At 44.0% G+C, this 24569-nt stretch overlaps 1 protein-coding gene across 2 annotated transcripts in view; it reads right to left on the bottom strand.

The window, feature by feature from the left end:
- Nucleotides 1-380: 380 nt before the first annotated feature.
- Nucleotides 381-24569, bottom strand: part of LOC122556842 (GDNF family receptor alpha-4-like) — a 36072-nt gene continuing 11883 nt past the window's right edge. The window contains exons 2-8 of one of the 2 annotated variants that reach the window (XM_043704076.2): nucleotides 17461-17742; nucleotides 16666-16758; nucleotides 13669-14017; nucleotides 12812-12921; nucleotides 8505-8639; nucleotides 5437-5582; nucleotides 381-3515 (exon numbers count right to left, since the gene is read on the bottom strand). In XM_043704076.2, the coding sequence (XP_043560011.1) occupies nucleotides 3351-3515; nucleotides 5437-5582; nucleotides 8505-8639; nucleotides 12812-12921; nucleotides 13669-14017; nucleotides 16666-16758; nucleotides 17461-17742 (1280 nt within the window). In that variant the 3' untranslated portion in view covers nucleotides 381-3350. The remainder of the gene's footprint in view (nucleotides 3516-5436; nucleotides 5583-8504; nucleotides 8640-12811; nucleotides 12922-13668; nucleotides 14018-16665; nucleotides 16759-17460; nucleotides 17743-24569) is intronic. The other variant, XM_043704077.2, reaches the window with a different exon arrangement.

Raw genomic sequence — 24569 nt, 5'->3', positions numbered from 1 at the left:
CGTGGTCACTATTACTGACATCTGCTTTCAACTGCAGATTTTTATCAATTAATCCAAATTTCCTCAGCTACATGGTGTGGTTTGAACCCATGATCCCAGAGTATGAGCCAGGATCGTTTTATTGCTAGTTCAGAGACATCACCAAATGCCACCTTCAACCCCATACATATCTGCCTCAGAGAGGAGCAGCAATTGGGAGTGTTTAACCTCAAACAGTCCAAGGCATTCAACCCATACCTGGGCCTAAGGTACATTGACCCCATAGTTACATGTTGACCATAGCAAGTTCAGCACTTGTCAAAAGCTGGTCAGGTCAAGAGCTAACCAGATCCATTAGGTCATGTTTACCCAAACCCGTACTAAACAGAAACAAATTCTATCATCCATCAAACATAGTTTATTGAATTGTCTTGAGCTAGAGGAGCTATTGATTGGTTACAAGAAGCTTTAACAGTGCAAGTTGAAGCCAGATGTGAAGGAGGTTTTCACTGCATCAATAACATAATGTAAGGCAGCGAGGGAGATCAAAAATGACTTTGAAGCAGAGTGGATGTCACTACTCCACAGAATGCCTCAGTTAACTTCAGTATTGGCTCTGGATCAAGCTACAGTTTCACCAACACAGCAGGTCTGCTTCAGGCCAATGCTACAGTACTCATGTGAATGCACTGTTAAGAATCTCAATGTGTTATGGCACCTGCAGCATTCCCTTTGCGACTAATTGAGCCACTATGTGGCAAATTTAGGATTGACAGCAGATTCAGAATTCCAAGGTAAAGCACAACTTCATCTTTTCTTGACCCCCAAAGATCCACAGAACATAATGTTTTGCCTGCTGTACAAATGAGAAGAGAATTTATATCATAAATATAGTTGCAATTGTAAGGTTTACGTAGCTTATAGGCAGGATGCTGTACATTCTGAAAGTATTGTAGCATAATGGAATACTTACAATGTGAAAGCAGGCCATTCAGCCCATTGAGTCCACAGCGCCCCTCTGAAGAGCATCCCACCCACAGCAACCACCATTTCCCTGCAACCCTGCCTTCCTCATGGCTAGCCTGCACATCCCTGGACACCATAGGGAAATTTGGCAAGGCTAATCCACCTTAACCTGCACATCTTTGAACTGTGGGGGGAAACCTGAGCACCCAGAGGAAACTCACACAGGCATGGGGAGAATGTGTGCAGGGAGATCATTCTAAAAGCTATTTGAGGGAGGTCTGATTGATTATATGTCCAAAGGCAGATACAGGATTAAGTTGCAGAATGATATCCAATCAAAGGAATCAGATGGTTTATATTGAATAAGGGACATATAGATATGAATCTATTTAAGGGGTTCAGATGGCATGTAAGAAATGCTGGGCAATTGAATGTGACTTGAAAGATTGGTATACAATAGAGGGACATCGATGAACATTGAACAACAATATATCCAAGAGTGAATTAGAAACCAAAGTGCAATTGACAGTTTTGCGAGCTTTATATATAGAATGCGATCACCTGAAGATAGATAACAGCTAGAGTAGGTATATGGCTCAATCTCACAGTACAGGCTTAACATGTGGGATAAATACTTATCTGGGGTATACAGTAAAGCAATGCTGATGGTTTGGCTGCAGAGAAACGCCATCAGTGAATCAGATGTTCTAAGAAACTCAATGCTGTAAACAAAAATTTCAATGAATTTATGAATGGTAATTGAATCCAAATATTAGACTGGTGTTTTACAATCATCTAATCTATTATTACTGATAAAATATAGATTATATATGACAGTTATGTTTCTTTTCAAACTGATTTGCTCACCACAGCCATGCAGTCCACCCATCTGTTTACCTCAGTGGTTTCCTCATACCATTTCCAGATCACAGCAGCTGCCATTTGATACAGTGCAAGAGACATTTTGGTCGCTTGAATGAGATAAGTAGTTTTGCCAGATTATTCCTTAAACATTAAATGTATGCAACACAAGGAATGCCACCATTTCCTACAACAGAACAATTGTCAGCCACATCTATGGAGTACTGGAACGAGTGACCTTACGATACCAGCTTGATGAGTAGTTACAGATCATTGCTTCAACAACAATATGTAGCTACTGCAGGGCTGGATTTAACATGAAGTACTTAGCACATCATTTACCAATGAATGGTGTTTGTTGAGTTTAATCGCTGCAAGTTTTGAAATGGCCCAAACTACTTACTATAACACAGGTATTAGATTATCTCTGTGTCTCATTCAGTTTGCAACTATCTTTCATTGTATAATTGGTGTCAATGACACCTGTGAGAAACAGCACAGTAATAATCACAATCACATCACAGTTTTCAGAGGCTGAAACACACAACATAAACTGAAAAAGTGACATCCCACAATGAGATATTTTAGATGATACAAAACCTCTCCAATCTCTTATTTAAAGGAGAACTGAGTACTTTTGAATTCCAGTTTAGAACCATAGCATCCCCACAGTGAGGAAGCAGGTCATTTGGTCCATCCAAGTCCACATTGACCCCTCTGAAAAGCATCCCAGCCAGACCCAACCCTATCTCTATAATCCTGCATTTCCTATGGCTAACCCACCTCGCTTGCACATCCCTGGATACTATGAACCATTTATAATGGCTGAACCACCCTAGCCTGCACTTTCCTAGACATTATAAGCAATTTAATATGGCCAATTCACTCTAAACTGCATATCTTTGGATTGTGGGAGGAAACCAGAGGAAACCTACACAGACACGGGGCAAATGTGCAAACTTCACACAGACAGTCACCCAAGAATGGAATCAAACCTGGGTCCTTGACATTGTGAGGCAGCAGTGCTAACCACTGAGCTGCCCTAACTAATGGAAAATAAATCACTAAAATATAACACCTGTACTCCCACATTGATGTGGTCCAAATGAAAGACAAACAGCCCTATTTTCCACGGAACTGGAGTGTTGAGTGACCTGAGTGTAATCACTGGCTGTGCTAACATATTCTTTCCAAAACTGCACTAAAGGAGGGAAGTAACCGGAAAAGGAAAATGTTTGTCAGTAGATCCACCTACTTCATTACATTCTTGTCGGCTGTGATGGAAATTAATGTGAAGAGATTATGGTTTGTTATATACTTTAGTGAACCATACGCTGATGACTGATATGGTGCAGTGAAATAAATGCACTCTATTTCCAATTAATGCAAGAAGACCAGTCGCTGAATATTTCAACAAACTATTTTCTCAGTTCAAGTTGTATCTCAAGCGTTTGTTTTCTTTTCGAAGCTATTGTATTTATGAGGGAGCTTGCGAAAAAGAGGTGTCCACTTCTGTCTTGTTATAAAGTCTTGGTTATGTCCTTTCAAATGGCGTTCCCTGTAGTGGCCATGAAGATATAGAGTGACGTGATGGTGCAAGCTATAGAGAAGCTCTGGGTAGCAGCTCCCGAATTCACCTTGCAATTAGTAATTTGTCCAGGCAGCAACTTATCCTGAGAAATCTTGAGATTGCCTCCAGAATCGCAGTCCTGCAATGGAATTAGACAACGTGAAAGAAGTATAAATTGTAGCCTTCGTATTGGATTCAGAGCATGATTCTAAGTTGGGAGTCTCCCTTGAGTCATGTTCACAAGTGTGAGATTAAAACGTCCATCCTGATAAGAGACTCCATGAGATAGGGAGACACAATAGGCAGGGAAGTCTTACTTAATCCCTGAAGCACAATATGTGAGGCACAGGGATGGCAGGATTGACATATGAAAGACTGGATTGACTGGGCTTGTACTCGCTGGAATTTAGAGAGGGTCTCATAGAAACATATAAAATCCTGACGGGACTGGACAGGCTAGATGTGGGAAGAATGTTCCCGATGTTGGGGAAGTCCATAATTAGGGGTCACAGTTTAAGAATAATGGGTAAGCCATTCAGGACTGAGATGAGGAAGAATTTCTTCCCTCAGAGAGTTGTGAACCTGTGGAATTCTCTCCCGCAGGAAGCTGTTGGGGCCGGTTCATTAGATAGATTCAAGAGGGAGCTGGATGTGGCCCTTGCAGCTAAAGGGATCAAGGGGGATGGGGAGAAAGTGGGAGTGGGATACTGAGATTACATGGTCAGCCATGACCGTCTTGGGTGGTGGAGCAGGCTCGAAGGGCCAAATGGCCACCTCTGCTCCAATTTCCTATGTTTCTATAGAATCAAGGACTCAGGTTTTCACTTCCCAGATCCTCCTGTTGCCTTGATAAAGGACAATAGCAAGGCAAGAAGGAAATAAGAACCAATAAAATGATCTTTCTTCAATGTGAACCCTATCCAACCAGAGATGGCAGGTTACTGATTCACTCCTCACCAGTGCTGCTCAGTGACCAGCAGGAGGCAATGTCAAGGAGTATGGATTTCACTTTCCCCAACTTAATGCAGGGAAACACCAGTGTTCAAATATTATGGGATAGAAAGCAAATGAGTACTGTGTAGTTGCAGCAATACAAGTATGTACAGAGCAGATAGATCCATGTGGTTCACTTAACCAATTGTAACAATGAGCTATAAAATATATATCATATATATGGAACACAAAGCCTGAAAATGTGTTGCAGGCAGGTTCAACTGAGACACTCAAGAGAGTATTAAATGATTATTTACCTGGAAACAATGGTCAGGGTTTTGGAGGAAAGGCAGGAGAATGGCACTCAGCTATAAAGCTCTTTAAGAGAGTTGAAGAGACACCAAATAGATTCCTCCTGCACTGTAACACTTAGGGTCATAGAGACATAGAGATGTACAGCACAGAAACAGACCCTTCACTACAAGTCATCCATGCTGACCAGGTATCCTAAATGAATCTAGGTCCCATTTGCCAGCACTTGGCCCACAATCCTCCAAACCCTTCCTATTCACATACCCATTCAGGCGCCTTTGAAATGTTGTAATTGTACCAGCCTCCACCACCTCCTCTGGCAGCTCATTCCATACACGCACCACCCTCTGTGTGAAAAGGTTGCCCCTTAGGTCCATTTTAAATCTTTCCCCTCTCACCTTAAGCCTATGCCCTCTAGTCCTGGACACCCCCACCCCAGGGAAAAGACTTTGTCTGTTAACCCTATTTTTGAACTCCCCTATTCCGGGGAAAAATGCCTTGTCTGTTTACCCTATCCATGCCCCTCATGATTTTATAAACCTCTATAAGGTCACCCCCTCAGCCTCCGATGCTCCAGGGAAAGCAGCCCCAGTTTATTCAGCCTCTCCCTATAGCTCAAACCCTCCAACCCCAGCAACACCCTTGTAAATCCAGTAACACTTAAAGGAAGTATTAGCTGTTGACCTTTTTTTCAATGAAAGCAAACTCAGTTCTATCGCAGGTTTCCAACGGCGGTGAATGCCCTGTACTTCAACTGCCAATTATTTGCATTAAGAGCATTAGTTACAAAATACGTCACCAGAAAATGCCTTTACCTCGTTCTTGTTTAATTTGTCATCAACACGCGACCCATCTTTGTCTGGGAACTTGAAGTAGAACTGTTGAGTGGACGTTAGTGCGGGCTGCTTGCTGTCTGATAGATGAAACGGCAAAGAGCTGATGTATGAATTTATAGAATTTCCTGTAACAGACCAAGCCATGCGAAATTCAGCCAAAGGTCAACAATATTAATAGTAAATCATTCCAGTAATTTAGCAGGCAGAATGCTGTCCTTACTGTAGATTGGCAGCACTGTTGGATATGTGAAAGTTATCGATCTAGAGAACCTTAATTACCAATAGTGATCATAGCTACTGGGCCCAAACCACATTCAAAGGCCACTATTAAAATAATTTCATACAAGATTATTTCTAATCAACCTGTTCAGAGATGTTATGGTACACCTCTGGAGTTAACCCAGGGCCTCCTAGCTTACAGATAAGGACGCTACTACTGTGCCACAAGAGTTCAGTGGTAAATAGCATCATTGTAAACATCTTCACAGGAATCAGTTGTTCACCTGACGGTTGGAACTCTCTTCCACAAATGGATGCTGGATCAGTTGTTAATGTTAAATCGAAGACAGATGATTTTGCTTTGTTTAGCAAAGGTGTCAAGGGATATGGGCCAAAGACAGGTATGTAGAGTGAGGCTGCAGATCAGCCATGATCGCACTGAATGGCAGAACAGACTGGAGGGGTTCAATTGCCTCCTCCTGCTCCTATGTTCCTCTCTCTCAGGCGATGCTCCACTCAGACCCTGAGGTGAAAGAATAGCACATGCTTCCACAGTGTCACTCCTGTCCCTGAATCTAATCCTGAATGAAAGGGTCCTTTTCCATAAATATGGGAGCACATCACAAGCAAGGCCAACATTTACTGCCCATCCCAGTTACCCTTGAATTGACTGACGCGCTGGGCGATCTCAGAGGGCTGTTCAGAGTCAACCACATTGCTGTGGGTCTGGAGTCACATGTTAGCTAGACTGTGTAAGGACAGTATGATGGCCTTCCCTGCTGGATAATACTGACCAACATGGGTTCTTATGACAACAACAGTAGCACTATCTTTGAGACCAGGTTTTAATATTCCTGATTTTATTAATTGAGTTTAAATGCCCCCAGCTGCTGTAGGTTTTCAACCTGGGGCCTCAGAACTTTAGCTCTATCCTTTCATTAACAGCCCACTGAGCCATCACCTCCCTGCTGTCGAAGGTTACTTCTTTAGACAAAGTCTTCACTAAAACGTTAAATGGTTTTGTTCACGGATGTAAGCCTAAAGTGTTCCCAATTGTTTCTCCCATCCCTCCTTTCCTCAGCTCAGAGGATGAGCAGACCACAAATACAAAAACATCAGCTCAATGAGATATGGGAAGAGGTCACCCCGTAAGAGCAGATCAGAGTGTCAAGCAGTTCAAACTGAGGTCCAAATATATGTGTTTCTCACTGGGTATACAGCACATTTGTTCAACATCACTGAAACCATCCCTGTAAGAAACTGATGCTTTGTTACTCTGTCATTGGCTCCTCTGATTAAGAGTTCATATTGGGATGGCACAGTGGCTCAGTGGTTAGCTCTGCTGCCTCACTGTGCCAGGGTCCCAGGCTCGATTGCACCCTCGGGTGACTGGCTGTGTGGAATTGTACATTCTCTCCCTGTGTCTGTGTGGGTTTCCCCCAGCTCCTCTGGTTTCCTCCCACAGCCCAAAGATGTGCAGGTTAGCCATGGGAAATGCAGGATAGAATTGGGGATGGGATGCTCTTTGGAGGGTTTGGTGTGGACTTGATGGGCCAAATGGCCTGCTTTCAAGTTGTAGGAGTTCCATGATTTCTATTACTAAAGCTAATTGAATCCCTTGGTTTAGAATATGGATCCACATTACACGAATCACTGAATATGAAACCATGAGAGAGAGATACACAGACATACGGAGAGATTAGGAAGGAAGTTCCAAAGCTTTGAATCCTGGCACCCAAAGGTACAGCTACCAATGGTGAAGCAATGACAATTAACAGATACACAGGAAACAGAAAGCTGCAGGTCAGAAAAAGGTAGGAAGTAGTGAGGCCATTGTTAACAGAAATCAAGTTGGCTGATAATATAGTAACCAAGGCTGTGTGTGTGTGTGTGTGTGTGTGTGTGTAATTTACCCTCTTGTTCAGTCTTAGCCCTCTCATTCTACACCCTGACTCCCAATTTATATGTGTTCAAAGACAATTAAAAGCCACCATCTGTTTCTTTAACCTTAACAAAGGCATTTACAGTCCTCAACAAGGTGATTTCATTTCATTCACGCGTGGGATATGAATGTCGCTGGCTGGGCCCGCTGTTAATGCCCATCACTAATTGTCCCAGGAGAGGTGGTGGTGATCTGCCTTGTTGAGCTGCTGTAGGTAGATGTATAACGTCGTTAGGGAGGGAATTCCAGGATTCTGACCCAGTGACACTGAAGGAACAGCAATATATTTCCAAGTCAGTGTGGTGACCAGACAATAACAGTGATAGCTGTTCTTATGACTAAAGATTTAAGTCATAAAATTTAATAATATCCAATATATCAGCCCAAAGTGGCCTTGAATAGATGCACTCCATTAGACACTCTCTCCCTTTGGATATCCTGCCCAGTGAGGGTGTTGGGGGCCTGAGACTTCCATTGGATTCATACTGGTACGTGATCATGCTTGGGAGTTTATCATTACCTTCTGTAAGAGGCTGACCATCCCAATCTAACCATCTGCTGTCAGGAAATTGGATGGATCTACAACTGAGAACAATCTGTTTGACAATGCTATATTCACATTTCCCATGACCCAGCAAGACCTGGAGTGACTAACCATGGGTTCCTGATACGGTGATGGAAGGGAGACGGAACTGCCAATTATAGAGCAATTAATGCAAGCTAAAGGATTGGAGTTCAATCCTTCGAGCGGTAGAACATGGGCTCCAAATCTCCGGGAGAAGGCTGGATTCCAAAATCCAGAGCGAAAATGGCCAAGGGCTGCTCTTATTCAATTCTAAGCAAAAGGCTTCAGAGTAATTCACCTTTACCATGTTAACGGACTTACTGAGACAGTCGTTGCTTGTGAAAAGGTTCAGTAGGGTCTCACACTCTTCATGTTGGTTCCCACTGTTGACACATGTGCACCATATAGAGATGTCGAAGCTGGTGTTACTCACATAGTTTGGTGTTAGGGCAGTGCCTGTGGGATACAAGAGGTGCACAGAGTTCTGTAAAATAGGTCTTGCTGAACATCAAAATCCAAAGACAGAATGATTACAAATGCACAAGTGCGTCTGATTAATCATCAAAGTCAAGTTCAAATTTTCACTTAAGTGTTACATATAATTCCCAGATCTGCGGTCACTGCCCGAGGCTTGAATTTGAGTCATAGATGGACATTAAAACACAAAGGAATGTGTGAGAGGTCACACATTCCTGATGAAGAGCTTATGCTCAAAATGTTGACTCTCCTGCTCCTCAGATGCTGCCTGACCAGCTGTGCTTTTCCAGCCCCACACTCTTCGACTCTGATCTCCAGCATCTGCAGTCTTCTCTTTCTCCCATGTAAATGCCCATGCAGATAGTCCTTCAATGTTGTGAGAGTATCTGCTTCTGTTAATCGCTCAGGCAGCAAGCTCCATATTTCTACCAACCTCTGGGTGAAAGATATTTCCTCAGATCTCCTGTAAACACATACTCCTCACCTTAAACATATGCCCTCTGGTCTTAGACACGCCTGCCATAGGTAAAGTTTCTCACAATCTATAGTGTCTATGCCTCTCATAATGTTGATCCCTCAAACAGATTCCCCCCTCAGCCTCCTCTGCTCCAAGGAACACAAACCTAGCCTAACCAGTCTCTCTCCTCATCACTGAGACTTTGCCATTCTTAGGAGGAACTCCCTAACTTTGGGAGCCAATCAGAATCTGGCAGATCACCCCGCCTCTCCACTACCAGATGTGTCACTGGGAGCAACTGTTAGAATTTCATCCTCAGGGCGACAGGGAAGATCAATAATGGAGGGGCAGGAGTTAGGTTCATGGGGAGTGCTGGCCAGAGCCTAATAGGAAAGGCCCACTGATGGAGAAGGCAGGGCATTGGCTCAACATCATTAGCCATGCTTCCGACTGGACACCAATTGCCCCAATGTGGAAGGATAGCCCTCGACCAGACCATGATACTGGGGTTTACATGGCGTATTGTCCATAACCTGTGGCCACTACCCACTGCTGATTATGCAATGAGACCCTTAAATGGCCTCAACTGACCTGTAGGTGCAAAGGTCATCCCTGAGCCTTCCCAGACTAGGAGACAGTGAGGCCTGCAGATGCTGGAGATTACAGTTGAGAGTGTGGTGCTGCAAAAGCACAGCAGGTCAGGCAGCATCCGAGGAGCAGGAGAATCGATGTTTTGGACATAAACCCTTCCTCAGGAATTCTTGATGAAGGGCTTGTGTCCAAAACACGATTCTCCTGCTGCCTGACCGGCTGTGCTTTTCCTTTCCAGACTACACCGGGAAGGGGCAAGTGTTTCTAGTCCATCGTCCCGTCCAATCGATTGCGTCTCCCGGAATCCCAGCCAGCCTCTTCCCATAGAGTCTCTAGGATTCAGAAAGAGGCCCTGCAGCCCATCAATGCTGTACCGGATTAGAATTTCAACTTGGATCACCTAAATCACGTCAACGGATGATAAAGTAAATCTTAGCTGCAACTCATCCCAATGATTTAACCTTGGGGCTTCACAGAGGTTTTCTCTCATTTTATTTTCTTTCTCCTGAAGGCAGTGACTTGGGACTGAGGGGCATGTATCTCTCCAAGTCGATACAGGCTCCAGTATCACATGCAAGGGGCCATTAAGATTGGATGATAGGCATTGTGTCTGATCATGTCTAACCTTTGCAGGACGTGTAAACTGACAAAAAGAGGCTTATCCTTGTAACGTGAGCATTTCAAAGCCACAGTTGGATTAAGCCAAGTATCGCACAGAGGCCCTACCTCTTCCTGCATATCGCGGATGCTCCACATGACTAAGTAAGACAGGAAGTGATGTGATCAGTGATGGTTACTGATCACATTAAGCTGTCTGGTGAGGGTGATGAGAATATGACTGAACATCTGCAGAACTGAAGAAAAGTACTGGAAAACCAGGGCATGAAGATCAAAGAAGGATGTTATTAAACTGGGAAGGATGCAAAAAAGACTGACAGGGGATGGTACTGAGATGGGAGAGTTTGAGACATAAGGAGGGGCTGGATAGGATGGGATTTTCTTCCCTAGAGCATCGAAGGCTGAGGGGTGACCTTACAGAAGTTTATAAAATCATGAGGGGCATGGATAGGATAAATAGGCAAGGTCTTTTCCCTGGCATAGATAAGTCCAAAATTAGAGGGCACAGGTTTAAGGTGAGATGGGGAAAGATTTAAAAGAGACCCAAGGGACTTTTTGACGCAAAGGATAATCTGTGTATGGAATGAGCTGCCAGAGGAAGTGGGCGGGGATTTGGTCACCCTGTCCTAAGAAAGACATAGTTAAACTGGAAAGACGGTTTACAAAGATGTTGCCAGGACTAGTAGGGAGAGGTTGGCCAGAATTGGACTTTATTCCTTGGAACGTAGGAGAATGAGGGGTCTAAAATCATGGGGGGCATAGATAGGATGAATGCAGATAGTCTCATTCCCAGGGATGGGGAATTGAAACCAAAGGGCATGGGTTTAAGGTGAGAGGGGAAAGATTAAAGAAGGACTGGAGGGGCAAATTCTTCACGCAGAGAGTGGTGCATGTATGGAATAGGCTGCACAAGAAATTGGTTGAGGCAGGTACAATAGCAACATTAAAAAAACATTTGGATAGGGACATGGATGGGTACAGTTTTGAGGGACATGGACCAAATGCGGGCAATTGGAACTAGCTGAGTGGGCACCATGGTCAGCATGGGCCAGTTTGGGCCAAAGGGCCTGTTTCCATGCTGTATTTCTGTATGGTCCTATTTGGGATGGCACTACCTTGGGGTAGGAGGGTCAGCCACTGCCTCTCAAGAGGCTCCAGTTGGCAGCTACACACGGAGTTGCCAGCTATTGGTGACCACTTGCTGCGGTATGGAGGCAGCAGGTTCCCTTTCTGACACTTCTCTCTGTCACCTTACCACCCTCTCACCATCGCCACAGGATTGAGAAATCCAGCCTGCTGCAGTTACAGTGGGGCTACCAGACCGAAACCTTCCACACGCCCAAAGGTGCGGACCACTGCTTGCTTCTCAAGCATTAGACACATTCAGCCCAGTAAACTCAAAATCCATCATCAAGAAGGCTTCCAGGGGATGAGGAAGGGTCACCTGAAACATTAACGCTGACTTCTCTTCACAGATGCTGCCGGACCTGCTAAGCTTTTCCAGCAATGTCTGTTTTTGTTTCTGCATCCACGGATCTCCCAGTTTGTGGTTTGGGGTAAGGACAGATTGGGATCACTCTCCTTGGAGACTGGAAGGAGATTTGAGAGAGATTTTTCCAAATTGTGAACGGGTTGGGCAAAGCAGGTAGGGAGAAACTACTCCTGCTCGTAAAAGGAGCAACAGCAAAAGGGCGTACATCTAAAGTGATCTGTAAAAGAAGCAAAGGTGAAGCTAAGGGAACACAAAGGGAGTAGTAAGGAGATTGAATGCACTGCCTGGATGCTTGGTGGAGGCAGGTCCAAATGAGACATTTAAGAGATCACTGGATGATTATTTGGGTCTAAAAATGTAGTTTGGGGCAGCACGGTGACTCAGTGGTTAGCACTGCTGCCTGACCGGCCCAGGGTCCCGGGTTCAATTCCAGCCTCAGGCGACTGTCTGTGTGGAGTTTGCACATTCTTCCCATGTCTGCGTGGGTTCCCTCCGGGTGCTCCGGTTTCCTCCCAGGTTCAGGTGCGTTGGCCAGGGGAAATTGTCGCACAGTGTCTGGGTATGTGCAGTCTAGGTGGGGTAGGGGAGGTGGAACTGTCCAGGATGCTCTTCAGGGAGTTGGTGTGGACCTGATGGGCTGAATGGCCTGTTTTCCCACTGGAGGAGTTCTATTCTATCCTATTCTATATGTGAGGGGAGAAAACTGCAGATTGGCACCAGCTAATGATGTGACGTTTCCAGCATAAGCTCTTCAACATTCCTGGTGAAGATCTTATGCATGAGACGTCGACTCTCCTGCTCCCGGCATGCTGCCTGACCAGCTGTGTTTTTCCAGCACCATACTTTTAGACTCTGATTTCCAGCATCTGCAGTCCTCACTTTCTCCCACCAGATAATGATACTCATTTGAAGAACTAATGAAGGTACATCAGGCTGAACGGCCTCTTTTTCACTGTCAGACTTCAACCATTCTGTAAAGGTTGGCATATTTACCAATGAGGCCGGTGTAAGACTGGAGGCAAGCGTTATAATTCTCTAGGAAACAGTGGCTGGCAGATTTCTTGGATGGTTGGCAGTTAATCTGAAAGTCCACCAGTCGGGCTCTGCCAGGGAAAAGAGAAAGCAAGATATTACTCTCGGTAGACCAACAGTCAGATTATGGCGATTTGCATTAAAAGAAGCTTATATATAGAATGAAAACATTCCATCAGTAATTCAAATATAATAGGCTTCTTCAAGAACTGAAGAGGACTCTGTAAATTTCTCCACAGGTCAGCCTACAGATAGCAGAATTATTTATGTCTGTTTATAAATCTATGATAGTACATGTGGATGGAAGGGTATTATTAGGAAAATATAGGGATTCTGGTGTATGGCTACACACATAGTGGTGCTTAGTGATATTTGCTGAGCAGCCCGTTCACAGAGATGCTATTACACAGGTCTGGGACTTGACCACGGGCTCCTAACTCAGAGGTAGGGTCACTACCACCGTGCCACAATTGCATATATGCTTGTTTGTCCAACAACTGGTAGAAAAACCAATAAGCATTTGGAATTCTGTAAAATGCATGGGAATGGTGTGACCCATTGAATTTCGATGGAATTGACATGCTTAGGATAAGATTAGCTCCGTGAAATTCAATACATTCGGAATGAATGGCAGGGACACTGGAATGCTCTCCGATAGCAGTGAATGGAATTTCTCGCAACAAAAGCAAATGACAAGGGAGTTGGCTCATTGAGTTTCTACATGATAGGGAGGGCCTTGAAGTTAACCACTGCACAGATTTAACAGTGCGATCGTCAACTGTGATTCCTCTCCTTTCAAAGTCCCTGGAGTTTCTTACTTGCAAATGGAATCCGCCTCACACGCGTCCTTCAGACCCAGGCAGTTTTGTTTATCAGGTTCCTCAAAGGAACAGCTCGGGACAATGGTCTGGCGTCTACGCTCGGCACATACACTGTCGTCGCACGGGCAGAAGAGGAATGGGTATTTATACTCCTCTGGCACAAAGTTGAAGAAGCGACGAAGACTTTTGCGACACTTAGGTCTGTTGCAGCCATGCCTGTTGGCCGGTTTGAGGCAGTTCTTGGCATATTCGGTGCGGAACAGTTTACAAGTCTCATCGACATTGCACGCTTGAGCAGCGTCTAAGCAATGGTTAACATTGGAAAGTGCTTGAACTTTGGGTCCTTCTGAGAAAGAAGACAAGAACAGGAACAGAAACACAACTGTAATCCATTCGGATCAGAGGAATGCGACATCACAGCTGCTCAGCTAATAGATAAATGCAAATGTTAAACCAAACTGGGTGTTCAAAATCATTACATTTCAGCTGCCCTGGGTTTACGCAGACATGCATCTACATTGTTTTCCACATGGTAATGGAGATTGGAATCTCTCTCTACCCATTTTTTAAAGATTAACATTTTTGTAGTTTATTTTAACAGCAAATTATCCATGTGTGAAGAAGACATCCTAATATGCTAATCCGTACCCTCCCCAGAAATGGCCATCATCACTTTCTGCATCTTGGCAAACAGACGTCCTCTTGTTGCCCTGCCAGAACCTCCCACTGATAGAGTGTTCTGGTGTCCATTTATTGAAAGGACAGTGAGGCACTGGAGTAATCACAACAAAGGATTTGCACAATACCACAAACAAGATGTAATAACGATTTGGAAACACTGGGGAATCTCTCTCCTAGAAAGTAGAAGCCTGAAAAGTGACAAACATTGGTCCTTCCAGTTGTGGAAGGGTTCAATTAAGTAAAAAAACAAAGAACTACAGAAGCTGGAAACCAGAAACAGAAACAGAAATTGCTGGAAAAACTCAGCAGGTCTGGCAGCATGCAGTTATAAGGTCATGGAGATGTACAGCACAGAAACAGACCCTCGGTCCAACTCGTCCATACCAACCAGATATCGTAAATTAATCTAGTCCCATTTGCCAGCATTTGGCCCATATCCCTCTAAACCCTTCCTATTCATGTACCCATCCAGATGCCTTTTAAATGTTGTAATTGTACCACTTCCTCTGACAACTCATTCCATACATGTACCACCCTCTGTGTGAAAACATTGCCCCTTAGGTCTCTTCTAAATCTTACCCCTCTCACCTTAAACTAATGCCTTCTAGTTCTGGACTTCCTTACCCTGGGGAAAAAGCCTCAACTATTCAGTCTATCCATGCCCCTCATGACTTTATAAACCTCGATAAGGTCACCCCTCAGCCTCCGATGCTCCAGGAGAAATAGCCGAACTCCATTCAGCCTCCCCCTTTCGCTCAAACCCTCCAGCCTTGGAAACATCCTTGTAGATCTTTTCTAAACCCTTTCAAGTTTCACAATATCTTTCCCATAGCAGGGAGACCAGAACTGAATGCTGTATTGCAAAAGCAGACTAACCAATGTCCTGTACAGCCACAACTTTACCTCAGCATCTGTGAAGAGAAAGCAGAGTTAATGTTTTGGGTCCAGCAACCCTTCATCAGAACCTGAGGATTTGAAGGGTTCTGACAACGGGTTAGTGAACCTGAAACATTAACTCTGTTTCTCTCCACAGATGCTGCCAGACCTACAGAGATTTTTCAGCAGTTTTGTTTTGTTCAATAAAGTAGACACGGACTTCTAGAGCCATTTTTGTTGAGTTCAAAATTACAGTCCACTAATATAAAATGATCACCAGGAAATCCAATAAAGAATTCAGGCAAAATGTATTTATCCAGTCAGCGATTAGAAAGTAAAGCTTGCTACTTCATAGAGGTAAATAGCATGCCTTTGGGGAAAGGATGGCTAAATAAATAAAGGAGAAATGCAGATAATGTTAGACATTAGTAGAATATGAGGAGTTTCATGGGGAGAAATGGATCAAACTTCTGTAACTTCAACATAATGAGTTCTGATCTGAAATTGAGTGAACTTAGCCAACATAGTGAGAAATTTCACTCTTCATTAACAGATTATAACTCCATATCCTTCAAACATTTACTCTCGGAAACCCTTCATGCTTGTCTCTTGAATGCATTTACATGATTGGTTTTAATGGCCTGATGTAGTAACTTAATCAGCAACTCTCATCAAGCAGTTTAGACAGAATGATCATTGAATAATGGATGTACAGCAGTGACAATCTAATCAAATGGTTACACAGAATATATATCAATGACCAAATCCCTGGTGAGTGAGCTGTGGGCTGCAGTGTAATCAAGGATTAATTATACAATAAATTAATAATGTAGGTGACGATAAACCTGATGTAATTAATTACAGTATATTCTCAATTTTAAGGTGTGGGATGTTATTCAGTGTAGGGCCTGTGTTTTTTTTTAATTTGAGCTTGGGAGATTTTCGGCTCAGGCTTGGAGGGCCGAAGGGCTTGTTCCTGGGCTGTAAACTTTCTTTGTTCTCTTTGTTCTTTGAGATTGGCATCATTGGCACAGCCAGTAATTATTACCCCTTGGCCCAGAGAAGGGGTTGGTGAGCCTCCCCTGTGGGGTTAGGTGCGTTTCAGAAGGAGGTTTGATTCAGCAACATTGAAGGACTGGCCATACAGCTCCAAGTCAAGGAATGTGTGGCGTTTTGTTCAAATCCCAGTTCTGGTTGGTCAACATTCTGCAGGTCACTGACACATGTTGGCACTGCCACTTGACATTTCATGATTGTCATATGACAATATTCATTGAGAAATCATCGAAAACTGATCAGCAGGAAATTTCGTGGCTCATTGGGCAAATGAGTTCAATATCATCCCAGTAAAATTCTTGCTCATCTAATGTGGTATTGTACACCTCATGCTGCCTTCCCAGAATGAAGCTTTCAATAACATCGAACAGGGTGCGGTACCTGACACCAAAGAGGCATGTCTACCGTAGTCCAAGCCCCAGGATGGACCAGGCATTGAGTACTCATAGGGTGATGCTTCCAAATCATCGTAACCTGCAGGAAAGGAAAAACAGGGCAGTTCACTCTTCATTCAAACAAAGGCGTGTTGCCTTGCTCCAAACAATCTGCTTCCACCTCAATCTCTGAAATCCATGGAACTAACACTCCAGTTTAGCATTTCAATTGCCTTTTGTGGGAGTACTGCTCTGTACTTGGGACACAAATGCTGCCAGTTCTGCTTGCTGGCCCGGTGACTAATGTTGGTCAAGACAGCAGAGATTTACCACCCATCCAGTCTGCAATCACAGCTGCATCTTTAAGGTGTAAACCTGCTCCTTCCATCTATCTGTCCTGGGTTACAGACATGTCCGTGAGCTGTTTTCTGAACCAATCATGTTCTGCTTTAACATTGATAAAGGTCGGGTTATTCTCTGTCGGTTTCTAGTACCGTGTGAGTTCCAAGAATCAATATCTTTACATTTACAGTATGTAATAAATGAGAGTATCAATTCTTAAACACCTATAATGTAAAAGGGGACAATCCAATCCCATATGTTTCACTACAAATCGAATGTGTCTCAGTGTCAGCTCTTCTGCCAGTTATTCTCCAGTCTGCTGGGCAAAGGGTTGGTGGACCTTTCCCCTCTCTATCTCTTCCCTTTTATCTCCCACCTCCCTGTCCCACACTAGTACCCTCTCCTGCTTCCATCTTTTTCAGGTGATTCATGTCCCAAACCTATCCCTGCTACAACGAACCAGTGACGTGGCTTTGGTGCATGGTCCAGTAAATCCGTAGACAATTCTTCTCCTTCTTCATCCCTCTTTGGCACTTGCACGTGAAGAGCTGATTGGATTGAAGAGCGAGGGCAGCAATCAGGCAATCGTTCCTGGCAGCCAGCTGGAAGGGCTCAACCCCATGATGAGCTGCGCACCGCCACAAGATGCGAAATTTCGGGATGCACCCGGGATCCAACTTGCACTGAGCGAGTGCGGACAGGCAGCCATCTTGAGTTGGAATTTCATTGGTGAGGACATAATCTGTACGAGAGAAAGGCTCAAAGTTCGTATGCGGACAACAAAATATTAAAATGTTAACGTGAGCATATTGAATCATAGAACCATAGAGGTGTGCAGCATGGAAACAGACCCTTCGGTCCAACTCGTCCATGCTGACCAGATATCCTAATCTAATCTGGTCCCATTTGACAGCACTTGGCCCACATCCTTCTAAACCTTTCCTATTCATATACCCATCCAGATGCCTTTTAATTGTTGTAATTGAATCAGGCTCCACCACTTCCTCTGGCAGCTCATTTCATACACATACCACCCTCTGCGTGAAAAAGTTATCCCTTAGGTCCCTTTTATATCTTTCCTCTCTTGCCCTAAACCTGTGCCCTCTAATTCTGAATTCTCTCACCCCATATATACATATGCGTTCATTCATATCCCAGCTTCTGGGTGTGTCCACCAGTATTTTGTATCTCTGGCTCTGGGTGTGAGATTATAGTTTTATATTTTTTATTGCATACTTTTCTTTATTCACTCATGGCACAGGGGTGTCACTGGCTGGCCTGCGTTTATTGCACACCCTTGGCTACCCTTGAACTGAATGGCTTGTCAGGCCATTTCAAAGGGCAGTTGAGAGTCAAACACATTGCTGTGGGTCTGGAGTCACGTGTAGGCCAGACGAGGTAAGGATGGCAGTTTCCTTCCCCGAAGGACATTGGTGAACCAGATGGGCTTCACCCTGACAAGCAACAATGGGTTTGCGGTCATCAGTAGATTCTTAATTCAAGATTATTAATGAATTCAAATTCCACCATCCGTTGTGGCAGGATTCCAGCCCAGATTATTCACTGAGTCTCTGGATTAACAGTCTAGCGATAATACCAGGAGGTCATCACCTCCCTCATGTATCACTTCCTTCATTTGTGTGCACGTGTATGTGTGCGTATCACACCCACGTGTGCGGTGGTTACTTCTCTGCGATTGTGTCCCTATGCACCATGTGCACGTGTGCCTTTACATGTATGTGTGACTGTGTTTGCATGCATGCACAAAGGAATATTAGTTTTTGTATTAGCTTCATTTGAAATTCACTGTGGAAGTGAGAGAGCAGAGCACTCCATCAGGGAACAGCCACCAGCTACAGTTCCGCTAAAACTATAGATAACTCTAGTTATGAGACTGTAACTTAGCTATAAGAATGGGGTGGAATAGTGGCTCAGTGGTTAGCACTGCTGCCTCACAGTGCCAGGGATCGGGTTCGATTGCACCCTCAGACAGCTTCCTGTGTGGAGCTTGCATATTCTCCCCATGTCTGCCTGGATTTCCTCCCACAATCCAAAGATATGCAGTTTAGGTGGATTAGCCAATGGAAATGCAGGGTTACAGGGATGAGGTAGGAGGGTGGGATGCTCTTTGAAGGGTCGGTGTGGATGGGCCAAATGGCCTGTTTCTACACTGTAGGGATTCTGTGAATGTGGGCAGTGCAAATATGATAGAGAAGTCCAGTTTTGAGGGATTAACCTAGTTACAAAAGAGCAATCTATGAACAGGCTGGCAGCCTAGTTATCAGAACCAGCTTAATTGTGGCGGCCCAGCCAGATCTAAGGGAACCTGTTATGATCCCAGCTGATACAGGAGAAGGCAGAACCCAGAGGGAGACTTGGTTTGATAAATTATCACGTTTATTTCTGCTATTGAGGACCATTGAGGTCATTTACTGAACGCAAGGCTCCCAATGTACATTTAACAAAAACACCATAATCTCTCATTGCACAAAAGACAAAAAAAACCAAACAATTTTATACTATGTGAGAACTACTTGAGATGATCTTCTTACATGCATCGGACAGAAAGACAAAAACATTACAGATACTCAAACATGAATGAAGGGTCACTCCTTCACTGTAAAGCTCCTTAGTCAGCCCCATGGTTCTAATTCATTTCTGTGGCTTCCTTCTTCCTAATCTTTAAGTAGTTCAGAGTAGACACATTGGTGTTCTGTATGCTCAGCTTCCAGTAGTATCCCAGCCAGTCTCTGTACTAACAATTGAGCCTTCACTTGAAGATGCCTATGGACACATACTCATTGTCTTTCTCTGATTCCCTGTCTCATTTAACATCTTCCAATGATGCAACAGACTGATTTTCTCGATATTGTTAAAAATACATTGAATTGTTAAGTCCCTCCCCAACTCTACTCAAAAGTTGGGACACTCTCGTTAAAAATGCATGTAAAAATAAACTGAACACTCCCCCAGCAGCAAGATGTACAGATCAAAATGCAAAATAAAACCAGCCCTTCCCCCTGGTTAACACACACCAATGTAGTGTTATGGACTAGATCAAACCCCCTCCAAATTTAATCAGGAAATAGTTTAGATCTTATTTAAAGGCAAGTGTTAAGTGTAAGGTAGGGAGTTCAAAATTAGAGGACATAGTTTCAAGGTGAGGGGGTAAGATTTAAAGGAGTCTTTTTCACACAGAGGGTGGTGCGTGTTTGGAATGAGCTGCCAGAGGAAGTGGTAGAGACTGGTACAATTACAACATTTAAAAGGCATCTGGGTAGATGAATAGGAAGGGTTTGGAGGGATGTGGGCCAAATGCTTGCAAATGGAACTAGACTAATTTAGGATATCTAGTCAGCATGGACAAGCTGGACTGAAGGATCTGTTTCCGTGTTTACATCTCTATGACTCTACTGTGTTCCAGATGCGATTCAAACTACCAGACTTTAAACAAAATGTTCTTTATTATTACACCACAGTTAAAATACAAACAAAAAATAGCAATTGATATAATTTTAATGCAATTGAAAACTTTAACAAAATAATATATATTTTAACTACGACTCAAGTGTTCTAATATAGAGCAACCCATAACAGACCTTTGGTAAAGGCAAATTCAGCAAAATAGATTTGCCTCGCTTGCTATCTCCTCTAGTCCAGGAGAAGGAACACAAACAGAATTAGTCTAGCAGCAGAGAGGGAACTCAAGTTTTTCGCTGCAGCAGCAGCAGAGAGAGACCTGTATCTAGCAGCTTCAACTCCAAGCAGCCCAACTTCAACAACTGCAAGCAAAAGCAAAAACATGTGTCTAGGTGAGCCTGACTCCACCCCCTTGTGCCTCTTTTGTCTCCTTAAAAAGAACCCCAAAGTTATTTACTCTGCTTTCCATGGAGTAGACACTTCCATGCTAGGTTTCCAACACACCCCTTTCAAGAGAAACAAGATAAAACACATCCCTCATAAAGACACACATGGTCACAATAGAAACACAAACAAAAGTTAATGCTGTGCATGAGTTCTCCATTCCAGTTCCTAAACTGTAATGAGATATTATAAGCCTTCATCAAAAGATATTTCACAGAATCCCTACAGCATGGAAGCAAGCCATTTGGCCCATAGAGTCTACACTGAAGAGTTTCCCACCCCATCCCTGTAATTCCCATACCTCATCCATATAGCCTAAACATCCCTGCACACTATTGGCAATTTAGAATGGCCAATCCACCCTAATCTGCACATCTTTAGACTGTGGGAGGAAACCAAAGCACACCCATGCAGACATAATGTGCAAACTCCATGCAGACAGTCGCCCGAGGTTGGAATCGAACCCATCCCTGGCACAGTGAGGCTGCAGTGCTAACCACTGAGGCACTGTGTACACTTCACCACAGGGGAACATAGTTGACCACACAACTTTACTTAGTCATTAATGCTGTAGCCTCTGACCCTGCTATAAAGTATCATAGAGTCTCAGCACTTAGACACTAATGTCTTCTCCAAGTCACAGAAATGCCATTGTCAATGCAGCAAGGAGCTCCACAACTGGTAAGGACAAATAACTGCAACCAGAGGGAACCAGTACCTAGAGGTGGCATCCATCTATCAGGATTTGGAGGTGCCAGTGTTATACTGGGGTGTGCAAAGTTAAAAATCACAGAATACCAGGTTATAGCCCAACGGGTTTATTTGGAAGCACTAGCTTTCAGAGCACTGCTCCTTCAGGTGGTTTGGAGCAGCGCTCCGAAAGCTAGTGCTTCCGAATAAACCTGTTGGACTATAACCTGGTGTTGTGTGATTTTTATCCATGTATCAGTGCAGAGAGCTTCGGAGAAATCAGATGCCAGTGGCAATGAGAGAGTCACAAATGGACAAAACTTGTTGAGATTAACCTGGATAGAATGAGTGGCAGACGTTACTGGTTTTTTTTTTGTTTTAACCTTGCTATAATTCACTATCAGATCAAACTCACTTTTCTTTCTTCCCTCCCTCGTTATCCAAAAGCTGAAGGGAATGAGAAACTTAAGATAATTAATAGTAGTTTATAAAATCATGAGGAGCATGGCCTTTTCCCTGGGATGGGGGAGTCCAGAACTAGAGGGTGTAGGTTTAGGTGAGAGGGCAAAGATAAAAAGGGACCTAAGGGGTATCTTTTTCACATAGTGGGTGGTACGTGTATGGAATGAGCTGCCAGAGGAAGTGGTGGAGGCTGGTACACTTACGACTTTTAAAAGGCATCGGGATGGGTATATGAATAGGAAGGGTTTAGAGGGATATGGGCTAAGTGCTGCCAAATGGAACTAGATATGGTTCGGATATCTGGTTGGGATGGATAAATTGGACCAAAGGGTCTGCTTCCATGCTGTACAGCTCTATGACTCTTTAATAGGGGGAGGTGATGACCAAGAGGCATTTTTGCTGGACTATTAAATCCAGAGACACAGGTAACATCCTGGGAACCCGGGCCCGATTCCTGTAGTGACAGATGTGACAGATGTGTCATAGAGTCATCCAATAGTGTGCAGGGATGTTTAGGCTATATGGATGAAGTATGGGAATGTGAATTCAACAAAAATCTGGAATTAAGAGTCTAATGATGACCATGAGACTGTGTCATAGAGTCATCCAACACCGAACCAGACCCTTCGGCCCAACCAATCCATGCTGAACATAATCCCAAACTAAACCAGTCCCACCTGCCTGCTCCTGGCCCATATCATAAGACCATAAGACATAGGAGTGGAAGTAAGGCCATTCGGCCTATCGAGTCCACTCCGCCATTCAATCATGGCTGATGGGCATTTCAACTCCACTTACCAGCGTTCTCCCCGTAGCCCTTAATTCCTTGTGACATCAAGAATTTATCAATCTTGGCCTTGAAGCCATTTAGCGTCCTGGCCTCCACTGCACTCTGCGTCAATGAATTCCACAGGCCCACCACTCTCTGGCTGAAGAAATGTCTCCGAATTTCTGTTCTGAATTTACCCCCTCTAATTCTAAGGCTGTGTCTCCTCACCTAACAGAAACAATTTCTTAGTGTCCACCCTCTCCAAGCCATGTATTATCTTGTAAGTTTCTATTAGATCTCCCCTTAATCTTCTAAACTCCAATGAGTACAATCCCAGGATCCTCAGCCGATCATCATATGTTAGACCTACCATTCCAGGGATCATCTGTGTGAATCTCGGCTGGACACGCTCCAGTGCCAGTATGTCCCTCCTGAGGTGTGGGGCCCAAAACTGGACATAGTACTCCAAATGGGGCCTAACCAGAGCTTTATAAAGGCTCAGTAGCACACCGCTGCTTTTATATTCCAACCCTCTTGAGATAAATGACAACATTGCATTCGCTTTCTTAATCACGGACTCAACCTGCATGTTTACCTTTAGAGAATCCTCGACTAGCACTCCCAGATCCCTCTGTACTTTGGCTTTATGAATTTTCTCACCGTTTAGAAAGTAGTCCATGCTTGTATTCTTTTTTCCAAAGTGCAAGACCTCACATTTGCTCACATTGAATTCCATCAGCCCTCCCAACCTTTCCTATTCATGTACTTATCCAAGTGTCTTTTAAATGTAATTGTGCCCATATCCATCTCATCGTCAGGAAATTCATTCCACACGCAAACCACCTTCTGTGTAAAACAATTGCCCCTCGTGTCTTTTTAAAATTTTGCTCCTCTCACCTTAAAAGCATGCCCTTAGTCTTCAAATCCTCCATCCTAGGGAAAAGACAACTACCATTAAATCTATCTATACCCCGCATTATTTTATAACCTTTGATAAAGTCACCTCTCAACTTGCTACAATCCAGTGAAAACAGTCCCAGCCTTTCTTTCAGAAAAACCCCATCTGGTTCAATAATGTCCTTTAGGGAAGAAAATCTAACCAGATTGAGACATAAGATTGAACATACGGGTGACATAGTGGCTCACTGCTGCCTCATGGCATCAGGGACATTCCAGCCTTGAGTGACTGTCTGTGTGGAGTTTGCACATACTCTCCGTGTCTGTGTGGATTTCCCCTGGGTGCTCCAGTTTCCTCCCACACTCCGAATTGTGTAGGTTAGGGTGGATTGGCCATGCTAAATTGCCCCATATTGTGTAGGCTAGGTGGGTTAGCCATGGTAAATACAGGGAGCAGATAGGGAGGCCTGGGTGGGAAGCTCTTTGGAGGGTCGGTGTGGACTCGATGGGCTGAATGGCCTGTTTCCATAGTGTAGGGATTCTATGATGATATTGAATGGCATGACAGGTCTTTACTCCGATTTCTGATATTCTGAGGCATTGCTTCTGTGCTGGAGCACATTCAGTAAAGGGATCACAGTTTCACCTGCTAGGCTTGGTCTGAATGGGCCAAATGGCCTAATCTAAAGAAATGTGGGCCTACTCTGTCACCAGTAACACAGCAGGCTACTGAAGTTAAGTGAGCCAGATTGAGGGGAGGTGGGGGGGAAGTATGAAGAATAAAGTGAAACTCAGGCAGAAACAATATTGTTGATTGCAGGTAAAGAGTAAATGTGACTTATAAAATAGGGCTCTGGAGACAAGGCTGAATGATCAATTATCACATT

This window comes from Chiloscyllium plagiosum, unplaced genomic scaffold (genome assembly GCF_037043375.1).
Source record: "Chiloscyllium plagiosum isolate Xiang-an unplaced genomic scaffold, Cpla_swu_hap1 HiC_scaffold_16, whole genome shotgun sequence".
Classification (NCBI taxonomy): Eukaryota; Metazoa; Chordata; class Chondrichthyes; order Orectolobiformes; family Hemiscylliidae; genus Chiloscyllium; species Chiloscyllium plagiosum.
Note: the sequence above shows the minus strand (reverse complement) of the source record. Positions and strands in the feature narration are given on the sequence as shown.